At 44.1% G+C, this 18045-nt stretch overlaps 2 protein-coding genes across 2 annotated transcripts; one reads left to right on the top strand and one right to left on the bottom strand.

The window, feature by feature from the left end:
• Nucleotides 1–770: 770 nt before the first annotated feature.
• Nucleotides 771–1034, top strand: LOC119299581 (ankyrin repeat-containing protein At2g01680-like). The gene has a single exon (XM_037576770.1). It carries the CDS (start codon nucleotides 771–773, stop codon nucleotides 1032–1034), a length of 264 nt encoding a protein of 87 aa, XP_037432667.1.
• Nucleotides 1035–14206: 13172 nt separating this feature from the next.
• Nucleotides 14207–15838, bottom strand: LOC119297398 (WRKY transcription factor WRKY62-like). The gene is made up of 4 exons (XM_037575202.1): nucleotides 15770–15838; nucleotides 15416–15679; nucleotides 15183–15299; nucleotides 14207–15073 (listed from the first exon to the last, which is right to left on the bottom strand). Exons 1-4 carry the CDS (start codon nucleotides 15836–15838, stop codon nucleotides 14708–14710), a joined length of 816 nt encoding a protein of 271 aa, XP_037431099.1. The 3' UTR covers nucleotides 14207–14707.
• Between the last annotated feature and the right edge of the window lie 2207 nt (nucleotides 15839–18045).

Genomic DNA, 18045 nt, shown 5'->3' with positions numbered 1-18045 from the left:
GATCAAAACTTTTTACACCCAACCATTTTGTCAATTGTGCATTAAATATGTCCTAGTATTTTATAAAATTGATTTGGTCCAATTTTGAAACAATTATTTGGTAGTTCCTTCACAAAAAACCCTCCTCTCGGGCACTCAAAAAATGATTAAAAATAGCTAGAAAGATCAATGCATAGAAATTGGTCCTTATCCATAAAATGTGGTCTAGCTCTAGTGAAAATTTGTGTGGTGCCATTTTGCAAAATATTTTAAATAGCTACTTCACAAAATCCCTCTATTTTTAGTACTTAGACACTTTTTTAAATCACTGCTTTTTCGACCAATCAGGACTCTTCCCACGGATCGATGACATGGCGCCCATCCATCCATCCATCCATCCATCTCTCCATCCCACATCCATCCATCCATCCATCTACAGAAAAAAGGAAAATAAAATGAAAAAGAGATACCCCCACCCGCAGCCCAAACCCTAGGTCAGATCCCATCGACTCCCCCCCATCGCACCCCTCCTGTCCTCGCAGCCGCTGCCACCTCCTCCCTCGATCCAGTCCTCTCCCCGACTCCTTTCCCCGATCCAGTTCTCTCCCCACCGCTCCCACCCATCGCCGACCTTGCAGCCCTCCTCACCACCGCCGCCGACCTCGTCCCTCCCTCCCCTCACCATCTCTCCCTACCCTATGCCCCAGATCGAGTCGAGCAGGTCGGCCGACGCGCCAGGGTTCCATTTGGTCAGCTCCGCGCCGGCTTTCCGGTTGGCCGCCCGCCCGACGATGGATCTCCTGCCGCTCTCCCACCAGGCGCTCTTCGCGGCCGTCCGATCCGCGGACGCCGAGGCCGTGCACCGCCTCCTGGCCATCGCCGAGGAGTCCGCGCTCTACATCGCGGCGGAGGCCGACGCGCTCGAGGTCGTGCACCTCCTCCTCTCGCTCTACGACCTCGAGGCCGCCAAGCTCCGCTCCCGCCTCGACCTCGACGCCTTCCACGTTGCCGCCAAGCAAGGGCACACCAGTGAGCCCCTCTTCTCGCTCGATTAGTAGCTCGGGGTCTTCTTCAAGTTCGCCTGCGGGGTGAGTTGCCTGAGCATTGTCCCGCCCGTGCTAGCTGCATGTTTAAACTTCGCAGTAGGTTCTCTCCTGAGCATTATCCGATGCAGGATATGTCATCCGTACGCGCTGTGCTTTGATCTGCTTGGTTCTAGCAGTTACGTTGTTTTCGAGTGGATTTAGGCACTGCCTGTTAGATCCAGTGTCAGGCGATGGGTTGCATGCTGATGATTACTGCTAGGTCCATGCTAGTGATTATTTTGTATGGATGATGACACTGGCGTTCCTTCTTTTTTTGCAAGTACTTTTTGGGCAAGTCGATAGACTCCGTTGCTCCATCTGTACATAATTCTGTTTGTGTTCGTTGTAGTGGTAATTATGGCTTTAATAGTTATTGAAGATTGCACCTGTAAAGCTAGATCTACTTGGATCCTGGTGGCTTCTTTTGCCAAGCAATATCATGTGCTTATTAGTTGCAAGATGTATTGGTTTGCTCTGCTGCCATGTTAATTCTTTGTTTCCCCTTTGTGTTAACCACCTTGTGCTGTTGTACAGAAACTTTATTGAGAAATTGTCAGTTAACAGTATTTTTCTTCTAGGCCATCGGGGGATCTCTGGCGGCAGCACAAGGAGCAGAGTAGCGGAACAGCAGCACTGGCATGGGCTTATATATTGTTGGCTTGTAGCATAAACTGTTGGAACGATAGCATAAATTGTTACTAATGCAATTGTACTGACAATTGGTAGTAACCAAAATCGTATAAAGGCAGTCTGCTTTCTCTTTAAATTATATTTCATAAACTATATTGAACCACTACAGCTGCTATAGATTTGAGATTCACATCTTTTTACATTGCCTGCTCTAGGAAGTTACTGTCGTGTAGTTAGTCTTCTTGCACTGCATTTGTACAATTGTATATTCTTGCCACTACTAGGTGATTCCTTGAATTATTCAGTCTGTTGTAACATACCAGTTTGATGGAATGCCAATCGTCTAAGGAGATAAACATTGGTATCCAGAATAGGTCTACCTAAACCAACAGGCACAAAACATGCATATCCCTTTAATCTGCATTAGTGCGTCTAAGTGGTTAGTGTATTGTAAGCTCCATCCATGGAGCAGTGAAATAAGCTGACGCTGTATAACGTGCAGCTAGCTTGCAGTTTAGACATTTTCCCGTTTTTAAGTATTACTTTTCTCTACATCTTTGAATTGGATCGTCGATCTTTCCTGGAGTCGATTTTGCGCTAGAGCTTCTAAAACTAACCAGTCCAGGGAAGAACTTCTTTCTTATCTTCATACATTCTGGACCTTTTCACTACCCTCAATTCAGTTTCCACAACACGACAATTTTAAAAATGCTAGTCGAGCAATCTTTTAGAAAGCATAATGCTAGTGGGATCTACTCGGTTCATGCTTACTTTGGTCTGCATGACAGTCCTATACGAAGTGCAATTTTGTACTGCTTTCTTCAAGGTTTAGGGTCCAGGCATATGGCTCACTGTTCGTACTGTCCCAATGCAGCAGCTTCAGCTTCGCCTGCTAGTCGTCTGCGCCGGATGCCGCGCCCGGGGCCACTGGTGGCCTCGAGGACGATGCCCAGGCTAAGGCATACGAGGGCGCACCACCACCGTATGACAGGACCAAGCGCATGGTCATCCCCGACATGCTGAAGTACGTCAGCGTTGGACTGCCTTCTAGATCTTGGCGTGTGTCTTGTATGTGTGTTTGATGTTGACGTTGCTTGTGGTTTTGCAGGGTTCTGAGGCTGCAGCCTGCGCACACGTACTGCCTCCTCGGCCAGCTCTCCAAGGAGGTCAGATGGAACTACGCTGACACCATCAGGGTAAGCTATTTCATTGTGTTGTTTCTTCAGTGCTCACTAGTTGCTAGTGTTCGACTGCTACCAGTGGGTTAAGATTAGTCTTTTATAATTGTTTTCTTGAGGATGAGTTACTGGGGCTGTTCAGGCCATGACTCGAAATTGTAATTGTTTTCTTGAGGATGGGCAATCTTGTATAGCTGAAAGTGATACATTCTTTGAAAACTCAGCTTCTACTATTCACCTTGTAGATTTTTTATTCTGCAACATATTTGGTTTTGTCTAATTAAAAAATTGGTCATGCTCACGAGCAATATATATGCACTTGGTTGGTTCATTGTTGGCAGTTTAGCTACACAAACTGACTGACATTGCACAATAAAATGTAGCAGATTTGCTAACAATCCTTCTTTCTCTCGTATAGAAGTACATGCTATCTAACGTGAGCAAAATCATTGCGTAACTACAGGTACATCATATGACTAATTTACACAGAATACTGATACTCGACCCCATGCATTCAGTTTCAGAACTTGAAACTAATTAACCTGTGGAAACTAACCTGACTAGTAGCTTCTCTGGCTTCCAGTTTACAACTTCCAGGATATCAATCATTCATTCTCAAGTTGCTGCTGGCAGCTACAAGTCGCCCTTTTCTGGAATTTTCATGTTCTTTTTTTGTGCGTATATGCCTTCGTCTTTGATTTCGAGCTTGTGATTGAGGTCAATTGATGGTGGTGGTTGTGCGATGCAGATGTTCGGGATGGCGGAGAAGGAGATGGAGTACCGGGTTGAGCTTTTCAACCGGTGAGTGATGAGCCTTCTAGCTGCTGTACTACCACCAGTCCACCACCCGGGTGGGGCTTGTGAGATCAGATCGCTTGTGAGATCAGATCGCTGGTTGATGCAATGAAGTGGTTATTGCAGGCAAATTTGGGGCTGAGGAAAGAAGACGAGGAGCAACTTCTCTCTGGTCTGGTCGTTGGAACTTCAGGACAAGGTACGTAGCATCCCCATCTCCCTCCCTCTCTTTCTCTGCTTACAAATGCCGCTAAATTAAGGAATATTTGATGCAAATCCTGGCTGTGTAAGGAATTCAAGAGGGATTTGTATGAACAAGTCCAGTTTTTTTAGTTAGTACCAAACAGAGAAGATGCTGTCCAGATTGGCCAATTTTGCTGCTACCACATGGATTTGTATCTATGCAACCATCTTCCTACTGTTTGTGTTGTTTGGATTGCAAGAAATTCAGCTTTGGGTGACCTGCACTTAGTTTAATTTCTTTGAATAATCAACCGTATTGTTTCTGTATTGTTTTGCTGCTGTATTGTTTCTCACTCATGATTGATCTACTGCCAGGTGAAGGTTTTCAAATGTTGAAGGAGGAGGACAATAGGAACTTCTGTGATGTCTTGTCATCTATTTTCTTTTCTTTGTTGTAGAATAGTTCTGTTTGGCACTTACTGGTTGGATGTAAAGATATGTACTGCTAGAATGAATGCATGTAACTATATTTTGGGCTCCTATAATATTTCATGTTGCTTTGAAAATGTATCGGAACTGTGCTAGGCCCAAGATAACTTGTAGTGTGATGTGTTGTAATGTCAATGGCATAATAAAAGAAGTTGGATTGGATCAATTATTTCGGCCCAGCCCAAGATATATTGAACAATTATTTTTGAGGGGAAAACTTGAGAGGCCCAGCAAAGAAATGGCCCGGAAAAAACAAGACCAAAAAAATCTGTCAAAAGGGATAGGCAAAGAAATTTAAAAGGCCGAATTACTGGGCCAGGCCCATGTAGCTAGTGAAAATTAACAGAAATAAATATATATTGAAAAGGCCGAATTGTTGGGCTAGGCCCATGTAGAAAATCGAATTGGACCGGGCTGAATCTTGTGCCATGTCAGATTGCCACGCTGGATGCCTACGTGGCCTGGGGAGGTTGCTAGTGACCAAAACGCCACAGTAGACGTATTTTGGTCATAAACGTTTGCGACCATTCCAGAAGAAAGGTCGCTATAGTCAGTTTACGACGCCCAGCTTTTGACCTTATGTTTTTGGTCACAAAAAGGTCATAAATGGAAATTTGTGACCTTTCAGTGACCAATAGTGGTGGTCATAAGTTGACATATTTCTTGTACTGATGATAATTAAGTTTATCTAATCAAATTATTAAATGAACTGCCACTCAGATAGACATCCCTCCAGTCATCTAAGTATAACATGATCCGAGTTAACTAGGCCGTGTCCGATCATCACGTGAGACAAACTAGTCAACATCGGTGAACATCTTCATGTTGATCGTATCTTCTATACGACTCATGCTCGACCTTTCGGTCTTCTGTGTTCCGAGGCCATGTCTGTACATGCCAGGCTCGTCAAGTCAACCTAAGTGTATTGCGTGTGTAAATCTGTCTTACACCCATTGTATTCGAACGTTAGAATCTATCACACCCGATCATCACGTGGTGCTTCGAAACAACGAACCTTCGCAACGGTGCACAGTTAGGGGGAACACTTTCTTGAAATTATTACGAGGGATCATCTTATTTAAGCTACCGTCGTTCTAAGCAAATAAGATGTAAAACATGATAAACATCACATGCAATCAAATAGTGACATGATATGGCCAATATCATTTGCTCCTTTGATCTCCATCTTCGGGGCTCCATGATCATCGTTGTCACCGGCATGACACCATGATCTCCATCATCGTGTCTTCTTGAAGTTGTCTCGTCATCTATTACTTCTACTACTATGGCTAACGCTTTAGCAATAAAGTAAAGTAATTACATGACGTTTATGTTGACACGCAGGTCATAAATAAATAAAGACAACTCCTATGGCTCCTGCCGGTTGTCATACTCATCGACATGCAAGTCGTGATTTCTATTACAAGAACATGATCAATCTCATACATCACATATATCATTCATCATTCATCACAACCTTTGGCCATATCACATCACAATACACTTGCTGCAAAAACAGGTTGGACGTCCTCTAATTGTTGTTGCAAGTTTTTACGTGGCTGCTATAGGTTTCTAGCAAGAACGTTTCTTACCTACGCCAAAACCACAACGTGAATTACCAATATCTATTTACCCTTCATAAGGACCCTGTTCATCGAATCCGATCCGACTAAAGTGGGAGAGACAGACACCCGCCAGCCACCTTATGCAACTAGTGCATGTCAGTCAGTGGAACCGGTCTCACGTAAGCGTACATGTAAGGTTGGTCCAGGCCGCTTCATCCCACGATGCCGCCGAATCAAGATAAGACTAGTAACGGCAAGCAAATTCACAATATCGACGCCCACAACTACTTTGTGTTCTACTCGTGCATAGTAACTACGCATAGACCTAGCTCTGATACCACTGTTGGGGATCGTAGCAGAAATTAAAAATTTTCTACGCATCACCAAGATCAATCTATGGAGTATTCTAGCAATGAGGGGAATAGGAGTGCATCTACATACCCTTGTAGATCGCGAGCGGAAGCGTTCAAGTGAACGGGGATGATGGAGTCGTACTCGCCGTGATCCAAATCACCGATGACCAAGTGCCGAACGGACAGCACCTCCGCGTTCAACACACGTACGGTTGGGAAGACGTCTCCTCCTTCTTGATCCAGCAAGGGGGAAGGAGAGGTTGATGAAGATCCAGCAGCACGACGGCGTGGTGATGGATGCAGCAGGATCCCGGCAGGGCTTCGCCAAGCACAAGCGGGGAGGAGAGGTGTTACAGAGGGAGAGGGAGGCACCAAGAGCAAAGGTGCGGCTGCCCTCCCTCCCTTCCACTATATATAGGGGCTAGGGGGGCGCATTCCCCCTTGGAGATCTCATCTAAAGGGGGGGGGGCGGCCCCTGGGGGCAACGACCCCCTTAGGGTTTCCAACCAGGGGGCGCATGCCCCCTCGGGGGGCAACGGCCCCCTAGGGTTTCCAACCCTAGGCGTCTTGGGCCCTTGGGTGGGGCGCACCAGCCCATCAGGGGCTGGTTCCCACGCCACTTCAGCCCATGGGGCCCTCCGGGATAGGTGGCCCCATCCGGTGGACCCCCGGGACCCTTCCGGTGGTCCCCGTACAATACCGGTAACCCCCGAAACCTTCCCACTGGCCGAAACTGGACTTCCTATATATAAATCTTTACCTCCGGACCATTCCGGAACTCCTCGTGACGTCCGGGATCTCATCCGGGACTCCGAACAACTTTCGGGTTACTACATACTAATATCTCTACAACCCTAGCGTCACCGAACCTTAAGTGTGTAGACCCTACGGGTTCGGGAGACACGCAGACATGACCGAGATGCCTCTCCGGTCAATAACCAACAGCGGGATATGGATACCCATGTTGGCTCCCACATGCTCCTCGATGATCTCATCGGATGAACCACGATGTCGAGGACTTAATCAATCCCGTATTCAATTCCCTTTGTCAATCAGTACGTTACTTGCCCGAGACTCGATCGTCGGTATCCCAATACCTTGTTCAATCTCGTTACGGGCAAGTCACTTTACTCGTACCGTAATGCATGATCCCGTGACCAACCCCTTGGTCACATTGAGCTCATTATGATGATGCATTACCGAGTGGGCTTAGAGATACCTCTCCGTCATACGGAGTGACAAATCCCAGTCTCGATTCGTGCCAATCCAACAGACACTTTCAGAGATACCTGTAATGTACCTTTATAGTCACCCAGTTACGTTGTGACGTTTGGCACACCCAAGGCACTCCTATGGTATCAGGGAGTTACACAATCTCATGGTCTAAGGAAATGATACTTGACATTCAGAAAAGCTACAGCAAACGAACTACACGATCTTTGAGCTAAGCTTAGGATTGGGTCTTGTCCATCACATCATTCTCCTAATGATGTGATCCGGTTATCAATGACATCTAATGTCCATAGTCAAGAAACCATGACTATCCTTTGATCAACGAGCTAGTCAACTAGAGGCTCACTAGGGACGTGTTGTGGTCTATGTATTCACACATGTATTACGATTTCTGGATAATACAATTATAGCATGAATAATAGACAATTATCATGAACAAGGAAATATAATAATCATTTATTATTGCTTCTAGGGCATATTTCCAACATGTATGTAAGATAATTCAATAAGTCCTGAGAGTGATAGGATAAGATATGATTGGATCATTTCTCAAAAAAGAAGAAGATATGATCGGATCATTACAAAGACTCAATGCACCAACTTAAATTAAATAGACAAATCACTAGGACTATGAAGCATGAACTTTTTCTTGGCATATTCTCTGTTCATGTGAGTGTGCGGTTGTCTGTTGTTGAGTTAGTCATGCCTCGCACGATTACGATATCTGATATTAATTGTTAATGACATAAGAACTTTAACTTATTTATGGAGTTGGATTGATCATTGCTTAAAGCTTAGGTTCCTTCGCGGTTCTATATCTCGTGAAGATATTTTTTTGCGAGAGAAATTTCCAATCTGTTCATCAATCATGGCAGTATAGAGAACACTAGAGGTAATAAAAATCACAACCATGTCCATGGACCATCCAAGAACGAGTACAAACCCTAGGGCAAGCCAAAGACGTGTCTTCGTCATCGCCCCTCCCTCATCGGAGCCGGGCAAACCTTGTTGTAGTAGATAGTCGGGAAGTCATCGTGCTAAGGCCCCAAAGGACCAACGCATTGGAGCAACAACAACCACAAATGAAAATAGTTGTAGATCAGAAAGATCAAACCTGTAACCACATGAATGAAGATGAACAAAAACTGGATCCAGATAGATCCACCAAAGACCAGCACCGATCGAATCCCACGAGATCCAACGGACACCTCCACATATCCTCCAACAACACTATTCGCAAATATAAGACGGAGAGCCTTCTAGGTTCACAAAATAAGCCAATTATCATGAGAAATTTTCTAGTGCTACAAACAGTCCGCCTGTCACCGTCTTACCATTGCTAGGTAGCAACCCCAAAAATTCCGATTCTTTTAAAGAATGGACTATTGACAAGATATATGTCCAAAGTGAGAAGTCGTTGAAAGTGGCTAAGTTCATAGTTAGCAAATGTTACGCATAACATATGCGAAGATTCATAGTAGCTAGGAGATACTCCTTGTTGAAAATTCGAGGGCTCCCTAAGCTTCGAGATGAACCGTAGAACCCGCCGCATGGTGACTCTAATAATCACACTCTTAAGGACCTTCACTTTCGGATATCACACTCTCACAATGGGGTAACTCAACCCTTTATTATTCACAACTATAAACTTGATACAACTCTTTATCTATGGCTACCTCTTACTACTATGGCATCTCTGTCTCTCTTGCTTTGTAGCTCTTACTCCATAGCTTTCTTGCTTTATCGCATGCATGGGAGGGGTGGCACCATTATTATAGGATTACAATAACGTTGGACCTTTACCAAATGGAAACCATCCAAGCCTACAACTAGAAACATCTTTTTAGATAATAAGAACAAGGAGTGCCCGGCTTTAAATTAATAAAGACGAGAACGACAATAGTAATAGCTTACGTCATGGTACAACATGGTTCAAAATAAATAGAAGGTACAAGGTGCAACTCAAGGATGAGCGCAAAACTGCTACAATATGCATCCTAACTATCAGAAGCGCCTATGTGGACGGCGTGAAGAAGCTTGATCTTTTGGAGAATGGATGACGAGGCTTCATTCTCCTTCCTGTTCCCTAGAGGTCGCCAGAGCTGAAAATAAGTAGACCATTTGAAGATATAGTTAGCCGGGTGGGACGGAATAATTCCTTTGACGGCGAGTTTGTTACGGGTAGTCTAGAATGCCCACACACTAGAAACATCTTCATTGTAGATTTATCTACACCATTGTGTTTTTACTCTATAGCTTTTCATAATTCTAGAGTTCTCTTTAAATATGTTCACCATGATTATTCATGGAGGTTCTTGAATCTTATTATCAAATATCCTCCTTTCTCAAGATATACTTCATAATCCCCTAGAAGTTTCTCACTTTTCCATGAACACTTTATCAAGTATCTTCCATGACAAAATATCTTGTCTTCTTGAGAGCTCAAGAACCTTCTAGAATATTCACAGGTATGCGGTACTTTATTTTCAATACTACTCTTAGTGAGCGATTCCCCACTCTCTAAAATATACTTTGTACTAAATTAGTGACAATTAATATGAATCGGAGAAGTACATCACTAATATACTTCTAAACATATATATTAACCATGAACTCAAATAATCAAATATGTACTTTAGCTAGACTATCCTCATTTCCTACAAGGATCACATTATAAGAGCATCTCTAACTAATCCTTTAAAAGGGTTGCAACCCCTAGAAATTGCTAGTATAGAGAAAAATAACACTACGAGATTTCTAGTAGCACAGCTCATCCCGATAACATTTCTATAGTCGACTCTAAAATCACACCCATATGCCTCAAAAATTTCATCCCTTAGCAGAAAGAAAGTTTCACTTTCCAATCTGAATCTATCACCACACCATTCGGAATGTGCCGCCACTACAGGCCATCCACTGGCGTCGTCAACATCAGTGTGCCTCCTCCATCACTCTCCGTGATGCCTCAGCCCTATATGCAGCTTCCTCCCGCCCTTGGACATGGTCGTCGCTTGTAGCTCGCCGCCAGCCAGCAGCTACTCGTGCATTGATGCCCGAGCACCGTCCTGAAACTCACCCCCAATCACCGCCCTTCTCCCCCCATGCCTCCCTTCCCAGCGGCTGGCAGGCATCGTGTCGACTGTGCTCGCCGCCGAGAGATCTGGTGGCTCAAGGTCTGTTGTGGCCGCCACCCACTCCTGGTTGTGTTGCTCTACCACCCGCCACGAGCTACCTTTGTGTCTGTTGTTTGCCGTCGCCGGAGCTCTGGAAAAAGATACCCAAAAAAACACCTTTGGCCCACTCATCCGTGGGTGGGCCTTACCGTTTCTGTTGTGTGCAGAAAAATAATTATAGAGTAAACATTATAATTAGTTAAAGCAGTGTATCCTAAAACCTAGCAATTTAAAGAGACATGCCAAATGGAGGCACGCCCAGCTAGAAAAAAACAATTTAAAGAGACTGCATCCAAATCACTGAAGATAATTTGTTAGGTTGGTCATAGCGGGGATAACATAGGTAGTATCATGCACTTGAGACTCGGAAACATACTTATATGGTAGGGAATTAAAGAAGAGAGAGATGGTTATAGTACTTCCTCCGTCACAGTTTAGAAGGCACAGTTAAATTTGCGTGCGTTTCCATAATAGACAAGATTTAGGGTGCATTGCATTTATTTATAGTAGCTAATTAGTACTCCGATATACTATTTCTATATGCATGCGTAGTGTGAATGCTATTTTTTAGTCCATCCCACAATCAATAGATAACCACCTAGGTATCAGAGAATTTCCAAGCGCGCCTTCTAAATCGTGACGGAGGGAGTAACATAGGTAGACACTGCAACATAATAAATATGATGCTACTAGAGTATGTGTCATGCATAGCAATAAGTGAGACCATCTATGATACTAATCTATAATATTATGCATTATAAATGTAGTATCATACATTAATATCATATGCATGATAAGATACTAGTATATGATACTACCCACTATGACCAGCCTTAGAATTGCAACGGATCGAATAGCTGATCTGACTCTATATTTTGTTCTTTTCACCTTTCCCACAGGAAATTCAGGCGTAACTTGGCACGTACTACAAAATATGCCTCCGATCCGATCTTGGCAAGTGTGCAATGATGCCAATGCCCGGCCCGGCTGTGAAGTAGACGGCCGGTCAAGCAGGAGACGAGAAGGAGAACATGTGCGTCCACTTGAGATATCGATGCGACGCTCGGGGAAAAGCAAATCGATCTTTTCTCGTCCGTGCGCCGGTCGCGTCATCACGAGGATGCACCGCGTGTGTAGTACTAGTACTACCCGATCCGCTGTCACAGGAAGTCAGGGACAAGTCGGTCGCTAAGTCTTGCAGCTCCAAATTAACAACGAGATATGGCGTTGTCTGCTCAGCGTCAACTACTACTAGTTGGCTCGCTTGATTTAAATTAGCACCACGTGCTCTGTACGACTGTACTGTATACAATTACTACAAACTACCCGGAACTAGCGTCTTGTGTGTGTCCATCTGCGCCTGCGCTCGTCACGCACTCGTGTAGCCTAATGATGACGTCACCTTGGTGACGTTGGTTTTCATTTTAGTTATAACATAGATCCAGTAGTTAGGTGTCAAGGAGGTTTGCTTGATTGTCATGATTAAATACTAGTGCTACCTCTAGTGCGTGTTGAGAAAGCTCATCCTCTCACGTATTTATGTTTCAAAGTACAACTCTCTACTTTTTTTTTACTAAATGTACGACACTACAAAATTGCAAGATGCAAAGAATTATATATGGACAAGTAGGCTACATGACTAAGCATCTTCTATGGTTTAATAACTGTTTGTTTGTTGTAATCATTTGCACATTATATTGCTCTGTTGTGATTTGTTTTGTACTCTGCTTAATAAGTAATAAGAATGGTTTCAATCTCCTTTTCAAATCTTTTTCACATCTATTACATAATTGATCCTGTCAACAGCTTTCCACCTTATCAAGCATGCCATGTCACCATCCACTAGCACTATTTTTCAGGCATGGGCCACATCCACTAACTTTAATCTACTATATCTAAATAGTTAGCCTCCCACTATTAGATTTTTCTCAACATGCATGCTTCCACATCACCTTAATTATTTGTAGCCATTCAATCAAAATGGTGTGAACTTAGGCTGGTCATAGTGGGGAGTAACTTATACTAGTGTCATGCATATGACACTAGTCTAAGTTACTACCTTCATAGTGCAAAATAATATAATAGTAGTGTCATAGATGGGTTCATTTGTTAGCTTGTAGACTCGTCCTTTCTCCAAAAACGCTATGTTACAGTAACATATTATGTTACTCTAAACACCTCTCTCTTCTCATTAGCTACATGCCACATAAGCAAAATTTTATTGGAGTGCGTTATGTTACTACCTAAGTTAGTCCCACTATGACTAGCCTTAGAAGTAATGCATGTACTCATAAGTTACACTATGTGTTGGACCCTTGGAGCAAAAATATATAGTATATGCTTAACATATTGTTAAAAGATGGTGTCACATTATGTGGACTCCAAAAGGTTTCTCTTTTCTGCATCATGTTGTCACATACTTCGTATGTTTATTGTTTTTAAAACATACACTAAGAACACTCTTATATTTGTATTTTCATTAGGTTTTGTTTGTTTGTTTTTAAGCACTTATTGATGTATTTGCTTTAACATGTTCCCGCGGCAACATGCGGGGCATCATCTAGTTATTACAACATGCACTCTCCCACCTCAGCAAGTCATGCATGTCATACGTGTCTGCCATGTCATAATTAGTCACATAATTATCCACATCCTACATCTTACACAAACTCGTGTCATTAGCATGTCATCTTATTCATGTGGTATGAAAATTTAACTAGAATTTGTTGCACACATTGATCTTTAGGATGTATTAAAGAGTGAAAATGTGAAAGAAGGCATTACGTGCATACAAGTATTGGCTCTATTCATAAATGCTAAAACATCATTTCTTGATAAACTCTACAATGCTACCACATTTTTTGGAGATACATTTATTGAAATGAAAAAGGAAGAAATACTAGATATTAATCTGACAGTATGACTTAAGATGTTTTTATTTCAAAAATTTCTCAAACCGTTAAGTTGCCAACTTAACAAAGTAAATGCTAGGGTGCAGTAATAATATTTCGTAGCTACATGTCTCTTAGTGTTTTAGCAGGTATATGGACGTGCAAGTTTGACAACTTTCAAAAAGATATATTATGTGAGTAATACCACTCATAGATCTACCGTTGGTTTATGCATGCTTTGAGGCTTGCACTTTCATTATATTCATGGTAGCAGATATCATCTTACAACTTAAACAAGACACACTCTACGTTTTCACATGTCTAAAACAAAGAACAATGAGGCCTAGTTTGGACTACCACCTAATCATTAATTCAGTTTTCAACACCTAACATACACACAAATGAATTTATAAAAAGTGAAATATGAATTAGTTATGTGGTCTCAATGCATGAGTTCTCATAATAATAGGGGGTCTCCAAATATGCTAAAACGTTATGCTCTCTTCCAAATTTTTGCATGAGTGAACTGGACGAAACATGCAATAGATGAAACATGCAAAATGGTTTTTGCAGTCAGTTTATAATAAGAGCTACCTAGATATTTTTGTACTGCAAGCGGTTTTCCATGAAGACCACATGTGAGAAGGTTTGGCGCAAATTATTCCCTAAGAACATGCAACATGCTTAAGGCCTTGACCCAAGATTGTAGGATATGTTGGTTCAAGGCTGAAAAATCTTATGCTTCTGAGACCTCAAACAGCACTCACAAATTCAATCACCTAGCATACGTCGGAAAACCGCGTCGTCTCTACCTCCGGCGAGGTTCTGGCAAGTCCTCGCTCGTGACGCGGCCGAGCGCTCGCCACCAACATAGCTGTTGCGACATTGTTGGCTCGAGCTCATCGGACTATCCAATCCGAGCGGCGACGAAAATGCAATAGGCCCCCACCCGCACCGGCCAACCCTCATCCTTGCCTGCACCCGCGACACTATGGCCATCTCGGCATCAGATCGGCTCTCCTGACTCCACTGTGCTCAAATTGACTGATGCTTACAAAGTTTCAGCTGACAAGAAATAGCAAACGCGCAAATTATACCATAAGAAACCACCATTGTGTCGACATTTCTGTCCACACCTAAATACTTGGGCACATTAACTTAGCCGGGCTGGAAAATTTTCCAGTATTCTCTCAGCCACCGCATTTGTTAGAGCATGCATGAAATCTGCATCATTCTTGAGAGAATTCACCATCTTGTCCAACAGAAGATTCTGAAATTCAGGCGTAACAACCTCCCTCTGGATAGTCTCCAGGTCCAGCCTCGATCCTGACCCATGGTTCGTCATGTCTTCTAGCCTGATCGTCCGGCCGGACGGGTTAATGGAGACCGAGCACGGCTGTGACCTCGCGTACCCTGTGGACTCGTTGCCGACGAATTCTCGCTCCGGGGATTTAGCGTGGTTGTGCTCGCCCTCGTAGGTCGCCACTAGCTTTGACCTGTCCTCCGCGTCTCTCTGCACCTATGCAGATCAAAATTCAGCAAAATCTCAGAGTACCTGATCATGGGTGCGAACATAGGTAGCATGGGGTAGAACAGGAGATGACTATTTAGAACACATGGATGGATACCTTCTTCTTCACGGGGCAAGATGGTGCAAATGCGCAGCGGAAGTAGGATCTGGGGTGCGGGTTGTCGCGCGTCACCTTCTGCCCATACTTCCTCCACTGGTACCCGTCCTTGACGCCCTGCGCGAGTAGCAAGCAGCAAAGAAAGCACCGTTCATGTCATGCATGGCTCGTGATAATCAACAAGGAGTGCGTGATGGGAATGCCAATGCGTTGTCGCAGGATGTTCGACTCACAAGGTTGGCGTCGGTGTCGGCCGGCTCCGCGCGCGCGCAGACCGTCCTGACCTTGGGCCGCGGCTCCACCGTCACGCCGGCGGCCTCCTCCCTCGCTGCATTGGAGGCAGAGCCGCTCGGCGCCCAAGCGGTGGTGACGGCTGACGCTGGAGCCCTCGCCAGAGCACGCAGGTCGGGGCGACCGGCGAGTATGGCGCCGAGCGTGCTGGCCAGCCGCCGGTTCTCCTCGCGCACTCGCCTCAGCTTCTCTTCGAGACCCTCAGCCTGCTCAGCGTTCAAGAACGCAGTGATCAGCAAGTGCAGTTACAAAAATATTCATGGAGATCATCAATGAGGGAGGATCATCGACCGGACCGTCGGGGAGCCGGCGATGAGCGGGAGAAGCCCGGCGCTGTCGGTCGGGCATGACGAGCCGTCGTCCATGGCCTCAGCAACACTGCACCAGGCGTCGCTACTCCCTTGTATAGGCACCTTGCAACGTGGGAGGAACCGAGAATTTTGTGTGAGGACGCCGAGGACGCTGCGAGGAGATTGATTGATGCAGGTCCGTGATCGTTCGCCCTCGTGTCGTGTTCCCCTCTCCCATTGACTTGACTGACGGACGCATCGACCAATTTCCTCACGAACCAGTGTGTCATCCCCTGACGTCCTCCGTGACGCGTATTTTTCACGTCAGAAAGAGGACGACCGATGCTAGCAATATATTAGAACTGCACACTTACGTTGCGGGTGACCACGTCGTATTCAATTTAGCTTTGTGTGAAGTGGTTATTTCTTAGTCGCGTCCTTGACCTCAAGGTTTCTTATGGAGTAGGTTGTTTACTGAACTGAACTCCTGTTGTGCAGCACGGGAGAGAACATTCAGACAAATTCATCATTTTGTTTTTTATTTGACTGCTGATGCAGTCGCTGTCCACCTCAACATAATTATGTCCGTAGCCAGCACACGAGGTGTTCTTCCTTTTCGTGCAAGTGGAGCATTATTGCTTGCTGATCAAGCGGACGAAGAAGACTGGTACCGTTAGAGCAGCGAAGACTTGACGATGTGCAGCGAAGATCAAGCGGAGAAGATTTGAGAACTAAAACTAGACCCCATGTGCAGTGAACCTTAGATGCTACGGTAGATTTCAAAAAGGAAATGGAAACTGGATGCTATGGTAAATCCTCCCATTCTACCGTTGAGAATAGACCTCATTTATTTCTCCGGAAGCATGCATCGATGGGCTTGCCTTTTCTTTCTGTTGCTTTTTCTTTCTCACATTTTCTCGTATTTTATTCATACTTTTTTGTTTTTATCTTTGAATACAGTTTATGTTACTGTTTTCATTTGAGGGGAAGTTTATGTTACTTGTGTCGTCGAATTGTCACGGCAGATGTTCTAACAGAAGGACTTAGTCGTATGACCATCGCAACTAGGAAGCTTAAAGGGGTTAATCGGGACAAAGGACACGAGAGGTTTTATACTAGTTCGGCCCTTACGATGAAGGTAAAAGCCTATGTCTAGTTGTGTTGATATTGCTGGAGTTTCGATCACCAAGAGGCTAGTTCGCCGGCTTAGTTATCGATCTCTTGTTTCTTTTCCTAAGCCGCCGCCGGGTCGTCCCCTTATATACACGGGTTAACACCTGGCGGCCAACAGAGTCCCGGCCGGTTTATAAACGTGTCCGGCTCGGTGACTTCTTTACATGCCTTTCCTTACAAGTCTTTCTTTTCATACGGTGGTTTACAATATTGGGCCTTAAGCCGTCTCTGGGCTTTAGGCCTTCTACAAGTCTTAATAAACTATCACCTTGAAGGTTACTGGGCTTCTTTTGTAATCCGCCGTTGGGGTCGACCCGGCCCCTCCTGGGCGGGTCTTTATCTGTTAACTATATCCCCAACAACTTGTAACTAGACTTGAACGGACAACCTTTTGAAATACGTAACCTTTTTATAGATACTAGCAAGAGAGCTAGTGCGTTGCAACATGAGACAAAATAACACACACTTTTAACCCAATAGCCATGACTCAAGCCTCCAATAGGTCCACATCCTTTATTTTAACAGGGCATCATATTTGTGTTGCCGCTTATTCTCCTTCTTACCCTCGTCGGCAATGGCCTCAGTGCTCACACAACCACAACATATTTGAATCCTAAGACCTCTCTCTCTCTCACGCGTGCTCTCGCTCGGAATAAGATGAGAAATCTGTTGTTTTCTTTTCATGCGCGGTTTTTCAGGAGTGTGCATGCATGGTTATCAATGTTTTCTTTCGTCACAATCTGGTTTTAGAGGGTCTTTATTGCAATCCAGATCGCCACCGCCATGAAAAAACGGTAAGTACACTATAGATTAAGATTATAGCCAAAATAATATTTAACATGTAAAGTAATGTCATAGTCAGATTCTACATATTTTTCTAATCAAATTTCATATATAACATGTTAAAATCAGAGTTATGGTTTAAAAGATATGGATAGTTTAGAAAAAAAACATTTGTTTTAGATGGATTGTGGATTGATTAGCCAAAAATCTAGGGGTTTTCTGTTGGGCCAAAAATCGAAATTATGGCTTACTTTTCCTTATATGACATTAGCCCTTACTTAAATCGCCATTATTCCCTTGTACCATTATCATTGAATTGAACCGGC

The sequence above is a fragment of the Triticum dicoccoides genome, chromosome 5A (assembly GCF_002162155.2).
Source record: "Triticum dicoccoides isolate Atlit2015 ecotype Zavitan chromosome 5A, WEW_v2.0, whole genome shotgun sequence".
Taxonomy (NCBI): domain Eukaryota; kingdom Viridiplantae; phylum Streptophyta; class Magnoliopsida; order Poales; family Poaceae; genus Triticum; species Triticum dicoccoides.
Note: the sequence above shows the minus strand (reverse complement) of the source record. Positions and strands in the feature narration are given on the sequence as shown.